Raw genomic sequence first — 6,959 nt, forward strand, 5'->3', positions numbered from 1 at the left:
AATGTATCACGATGATGAGTTGAGCTTATGGCCAAACTCCTTATAAGTGGTATGTCATCAAGATTGACATAGTTCTCCAATAGAACAACATCCCAATCCTTCGATACCTGATTAATGAGGTCGCTAACTTTCAGATTATGATGCATAACTGGCGCTACAGGGATAGCTAACCTCGAAGGGATCGTTGGAATCCACGGATCGTCCCACACCTTGACTTCATAACCTGAATGTATCTTATGTTTGATTCCTAGTAATAACAACTTCCTTGCAGCAGAAATGCTAGTCCACACATATGATGGGCTGCTAGCAGAGTTTACTCTGAGTGGTGAACTCAATCTATAGTATCTTCCCCTCAAGACCCGAGCAACCAAAGAGTCAGGAAATTGAACTAGCCTCCATAATTGTTTTGTTAATAGTGCCATATTGAACTCATGGATCATACGAAAACCAATCTCACCCTCCTCTCTTGGTAAACAGACCTTTTCCCATTTCGGCCAGTGTATTCCTCTTTGTGGTGGATTTGAACTCTACCAGAATTGAGCAATGGCACTTGCTAGGTTTTCACATATCTCCAAAGGGAACATGAAAGTAGACATAACGTAAGTCGGAAGAGCTAACATAATGGATTTAATCAACACTTCCTTCCCTCCTTTTGAGAGCCATCTACATGTCCATCCATTCACTCTATGCATCAACTTATCCTTGAGAAATGCAAAAAGTTTGCACTTGGAACCACTTATGTTTTCTGGGATACCTTGGTAAGTTCCCATTCCTCCTTCGTTTTGTATTTCGAGTGCATATTTAATCTCTTGTCTAATATTTGCATTAATCCGTTTACCAAAGAGTAGGGACGATTTATCAAAGTTGATACATTGACCTGATGCTTTACCATACTTCCTGACTACTTTCATTGCTTCTTTACATTCACGGGGCTCCGCCTTACAGAAGAAAAGACTATCATCAGCAAAGAGAAGGTGGGATACCGCAGGGCACGTGCGTGTGACGCGCATCCCCGTTATCTTCCCTTGTCTCTCTGCATGATTGAGAAGGCTATCGAGCGCTTCCGTGCATAGAATAAAAATGAAAGGAGACAAAGGATCTCCTTAGCGTAGGCCTCTACCAGGAACAATATCTCCTCTTGGCTGTCCATTCAAGAGTACCTTATATTTCACCGACGTAATGCATCGCATTATCCAGGTGATCCATGTCTCTGAAAAACCCATCTTACGCATGACAGCTTCAATAAACGACCATTCCATCCTGTCATATGCTTTGCTCATTTCCGTTTTAATGGCCATTTTTTTACTGCGTCCACTTGGTTTAGTTCGCAGACCGTGGAACATTTCTATAATTTATGTTTTATGTTTATGTTTGTAATTATGTGTGGATTGGATATCTACCTAATCATGGTCAAATGTTATGAATGTTCTAGGGGAGAAATAGGAAAACAATTAATATGCATATAATTTATGTATCTAAACCCCTGTTCGGAACTACGCTAGGCGCTAGTCGGGCGGTGACCCCGGGCCTATCGAGTTACCAAAAAATCGGGGATTAAGCGGAGATTAATCGGGGCCTAGTTTTTAATACAATTTAATATATTTATAATGTATTTATACAAATATATGTGATAAGTAAATGTCGAAGCATCATAGGCCAGTGGTTTGGGATGCATATGATACTCTAACAGGTGTCAGGTTCGATTTTCCGGCAATGAATCTTCCTCTTATTTTTTATCAGTGCGATGCTGAAATTTTTTTTAAAGAAAACACATGTATTTGTCCCACATCGGTTAATAACAAGGGAGAGAAGTCTTGAAGTGCCTTATAAATACAGGTACCAAGCCACATAATCTCTCAGACGAATGGGCTTTTGTTTTAGAGCCCAATATTTGTCAAAGAAGATTAATTGTTACGCGGTTTTAATCCGATTTTCAAGCGCCTAATCAGGTATTATTAGATTAAACGGTTTTCCGATTAATTCTAGCGACTTGGTTGAAATCGCGGCGGTTGGATTCCGCCAAGCGCCTAGTCGGACGACTAATCGGCTAGGCGGCCGCGTTTTCGAACAGGGATCTAAACTATTAAAAGGGAAGTACAAATAGTATTTAGCACTAAGTTTTTCACAATATTTACCAACATATACTACTGACATTAAAACTCAACATTTTGATTATTTAATATGATTTATTCAAATTAAATTTAATAATTCAAAATCAAAACTACTCATTTATTATTTTCCAAAATAAAAATTACCTTACGATATCTATTCTTATATTTAAGAAAATACGATATCAATAAACTAACAAATAATGTTTTTTTTTTATTTCTAATCTTGAAAATCACGTAAAACATTTATTATTAACCTCAAAATGATTACCTTCCATAATATATTCCTATATTTAAGAAATCTTCTAAAAATTCGATATCCATCAACAACCACAATCCTTATTTGTTCATATTCTTGCAGATCACATAAAACAATCTAATATTTAAAAATCTTTATTCGATAAGCAACTAACAAACAGACCATTCTTGGAATAAAATTGTATAGCATATTCGCTATTTAATACTAAAAATTCACAACTAACAAAATCTTAGTTATTAATACGTGATTGTTTCAACCTTTCCTAACAAGCTATATATACCTCTTCCCCAATAGCTTCAACACCATATCATTCTACGAAAATTCACAAATAATCGAAACAAAGCAGTAGATCAGGAAAAACCTTCATATGCCATGATCTTCAGGCGTAATCAATAGATCTATCTTCTGTAATCCTTTTAGTGAAAAAATCACAGGCGTTTAAGAATATCTCACCAGAACAACAGACATCGCCGACGAAGAGATCGGTAGGAGAAACCAATGTTATACGGGAAAATAAAAAGTCACTACAGGCAATCATTTTCTGCTTTTTTTTCGGAAAAAAAAATTATATGGCCTTTGATTTGTGCTTCAGGTCCACTAATTTTTGTGTTACAGATGATAGTAATTTTAGTATCGTAACCAAAAGGCCCAAATCAATTCATATAATAAAGCTTTGTTAATATAATTACTACCGATACATATTTTGGAGTTACTTTTCCAATTAGTTTTATAGTTTCTATCGATATTTCTTTTCTTTTTAACGCTATATAAACAAAAGAAAAAAAAATTTCTTTTCCAAATTTTTAATATAATTACTACAAATTTCTTTTTTTTTCTTTTTAATGCTATATTTTTATTTTAATATATTTTTAATTATATGTTTTCTTATTTAATAATACTATTAAACCTCAACTACATGCTCTAATTTTATACACTTTATGTTTAGTTTACCAAGCAAAAGAAAAAAATACAATATAAGAAGAATAAAACCTCATTGTTTATAAATGTACAATAAACCGAATAAAAAAGATACACCAATATTAGAACTCAATAACATATGAAACAATAACATGATTTTTTCAAAACTACGAAAAACATATAATTACATAGAACATACACCCGCGCGGGCGAGCGGGCAAAAGCTAGTTATGTTTATGTTTGTAATTATGTGTGGATTGGATATCTACCTAATCATGGTCAAATGTTTATGAATGTTCTATGGGGAAATAGGAAAAGAAGGTTCAAAACTAAGCCTGCGACTTCGGGTATTTGAGTCGGTTCCGTGTAGGATCCGTTCAGTTCAGGGTCTATCAGTTATAGAGAAATTGTATCTAAATAGTACTTGGTAGGATTTTGACTTCGATCCGGTTTGGTTTAACTGTTTATTAAATGAAAATATATGTGCATACTTTAACCGCACTATACAATTAGTTAAAGTGTCTGAGCGGTCACAAACGCTTTCATAGTTAAGAGTATCTCCAAAAGAAACTCTATAACTTTAAATATAGAGTTTTTTGCTCTCCAAAATAGAAATTTAAAACTTCAAATTTAGAGTATGAGGAATGAAACTTCAAATTTGAAGTTTCACTACTCAAAATTTCAAATATGAAGTTTCATCTTTTTATTTGCATTTTGATCCTTATAATTAGTTACACATCACGTTTATGATTCTTAAGTATTTTCTCATTTATCGTTTTAATCCTTAATTTTTTTTTTTTCATAAATATTTCAAATTTGTTTTATAAATTCAAAATTTACACATAAAATTAAATAAAAAATTTAAAATATAATTTATAATATTTTAAGACTATAATTAGACCACAAAAATATTACAAAAGAAACTTAATACTTTTTTTAAAATATGATACATGAAGACATAATTATTAGACAAATTTAAATATTCCAAAAACACTAATAATAAATTTACTCCGAAACCTCCAAAATCTATAAAATATTGTCCAAACAAATTTTGTGTAACCCAAGATGGAGCATTACAAAAATAATTTTTGGAATAATGTGGTATTTTGCTTTTAGTTTAATATTTAATTATTTATTCTATTTATAATTTTATATATTTAATGTAAGATTTATTAATTAATATTACTGTAATATTTTTATATATATGCTAGTTATTTATAAAAGTTATATGGATTTATATTAATTATAACAATATAAAGACCATAATGTAAAATATAAATAATTTTGAAGTTGAGTTTGAAGTTTTGTTTTTGGAGAAGAACACCTTAAAACTTCAAATTTAGAGGTTTGCAAACTATAAAATAGAGAATTTTTTTGGGAGATGCTTTAATGCAACCTGAGTTTGAGAAATTGAAGATCAATTTTTTCTTTTTAATTTTTTTTTTTTAATAAATGGCAGTTGTATTCATCTTTTTCCTCGTGCCACCAGTCTCCTTTGGTGTTGCAGACTTAAATTCTGTTACGAGGCCCATTTGTGTGAGAGGCCATTAGACTAATGGGTTAGATTATATGGGCTTCATCTCAAGTGTCTTTTAACCTAATCTAGTAATAAGAGTATATGAGGAGAAGTGAGAATGAGAGAAAGGTCATCTAGAGATTAGATCACTAATGTTCAGGGAGAGATGAGAGACCCTCTTTCAACTCTCTCACGTTTGTAAACACTTTTATTATCAATATTATCAGTATTTGTAGTGTATTACCAGTTCCGATACCTAAAATGTATCAAATTCATCATTTTAATTCATGGTTTTTGCCATTTACACATAAAACATCAAGATTTAACATATAGTCACTGGTTATAAATTTGAAAAGCAAAAAAAAAAAAATATCTACTGTTTGTGTACTTACATAGGAATTTTGGATTCATGCGGTTATCCAAAAGGTTCTAGGTATAAACCGTACCCGACCCGACACCTGAATATTCATAACTATGTGATCTATATCCATCAGTTAAGGGTATGATTGGTTTCGGTGGTACCACCCGCAAACACAGTTTTTGCGGTTCGTAGCGGTTGTTGGCGTATTGCAACAATCACTCAAACTGCTCTAAACCATTCTAAACCGATTCAAACCGTTCTAAACCTTAAAAATTCAAAAGTTGGTTCCAGTTAGCGTTTGCGGTTGCACGATGATAATTTTTTTTCTTTTTTAAAAACATTATAAATACAAAGATAAAATATTCAATAAAAATTTTAAATTGGAATTATAAGAATACTAAAATATATCTATTATATTTTAATTAATATTATAAAAATTTTAAATAAAAATATTTTCTATAATTTTTAAAAATTTAAAACTATAACTTTCTAAATATAATTTTTATATTTATTATAATATTATTATTTTGATATTTTTATAATTATATAAAATGTAAATTTTGTTAATTTATTATTTAACCGCTGCTGCATTTGGTAGTTAACCAGTCATAAATATCCCACAAACACACCAATTTATAACCGTAAAACCAGTCTTACAAATCTCTTAAAACCGCTAGAAACCGCAACCACCCGCATCCGCAAACTCTCACAACCACAACCGTAGCCGCTGCGTTTGAACCAATCAGGCCCTAAGTCTTTCAGATTCGAAACTGAGCCAAACCAATCTATTTGGACCGGATCATGAGAGAGAGAGAGAGGTACTCGATTCAGGTTAAAAGTCGGGTGCCTAGCAAAACAACAAATGGGGTAAACGACATATTTCCACACCAGAAATATCATATAGTAACAGTTCCATACAATCTTTCAACCTCGACCTAGTTCTACATATTAGAAGTACTAAAACTTATTTCTCCCCAGTCAGTTAGATCGAAACTCATATCCCTATAAATGAAGGTTTAACTTGGTTTAAATGGTTTGAACGTAAACGATACCAAGTTAGTATGTTTTGGACTGAATTTAAAACCCATGCCAACCTCAGATCCAAATGCAAACCCGACCTAACTTCCCAATCAGACTTTGATAAATTTTTAAAATCAAATTGTATCGATTTAGGTAAGCCATTGGTTAAGTTTCAAATTTTTGAATAGTAAACCGATTTAAATCAGATTGTGTGGATTTTAGTTCATACTTAATATATTATGAAGATACAAGTTTTGATCTTTTGGATTGGGAGAAATTGGTTTTAATAATTTTAATATGTAGAATTAGGTCGAGGTTGAAAAATTGTGTAGGACTGTTACTATATAATACTCCTATGAAAATATGTCATTTACCCCAACAAATGAAACCTAACATTTTGCCAGTCACATCTTTTTAAATTTTTGATGACAAAAGTTCTAGGGAATTGTACCGACAAGATTTCTCGTCATCTGAATTTTCACATGACGAATATGAAAAAGAAGAAAAGTAAAAATAAAAGAAAAACAAAAACAAAAACAAAATAGAAAGCAATCAATTTACTTTACTTTCGCCGTTCCGCCAGCGAGTCCTGATATTCGCTCAATTTCATCTCGTAACCACATTCAAGCGAGTCATCACCTCTGGTGCCCCCAACAGCACAAAGCAGAATCTCATATGGGCTCTATAATCGCCTATGCCCTTTTTTCATTAAGTGGGCGTGAAATGACGTGAATACCCTTGGAAGGTGGAAAAAATTCGAATTTGGGGGGGGGGGGA

The 6,959-nt window shown here is 32.3% G+C and overlaps 1 protein-coding gene across 1 annotated transcript in view; it reads left to right on the forward strand.

Moving 5' to 3' along the window:
• Positions 1-1,638: 1,638 nt before the first annotated feature.
• The window catches only part of LOC106302521 (BTB/POZ domain-containing protein At2g13690), a 15,440-nt gene continuing 10,119 nt past the window's right edge, over positions 1,639-6,959 (forward strand). Inside the window, 2 exon segments of the mRNA XM_013739014.1 lie at positions 1,639-1,697; positions 6,728-6,813. Coding sequence (XP_013594468.1) covers positions 1,639-1,697; positions 6,728-6,813 — 145 coding nt within the window.

Source organism: Brassica oleracea, chromosome C7 (assembly GCF_000695525.1).
Source record: "Brassica oleracea var. oleracea cultivar TO1000 chromosome C7, BOL, whole genome shotgun sequence".
NCBI lineage: Eukaryota > Viridiplantae > Streptophyta > Magnoliopsida > Brassicales > Brassicaceae > Brassica > Brassica oleracea.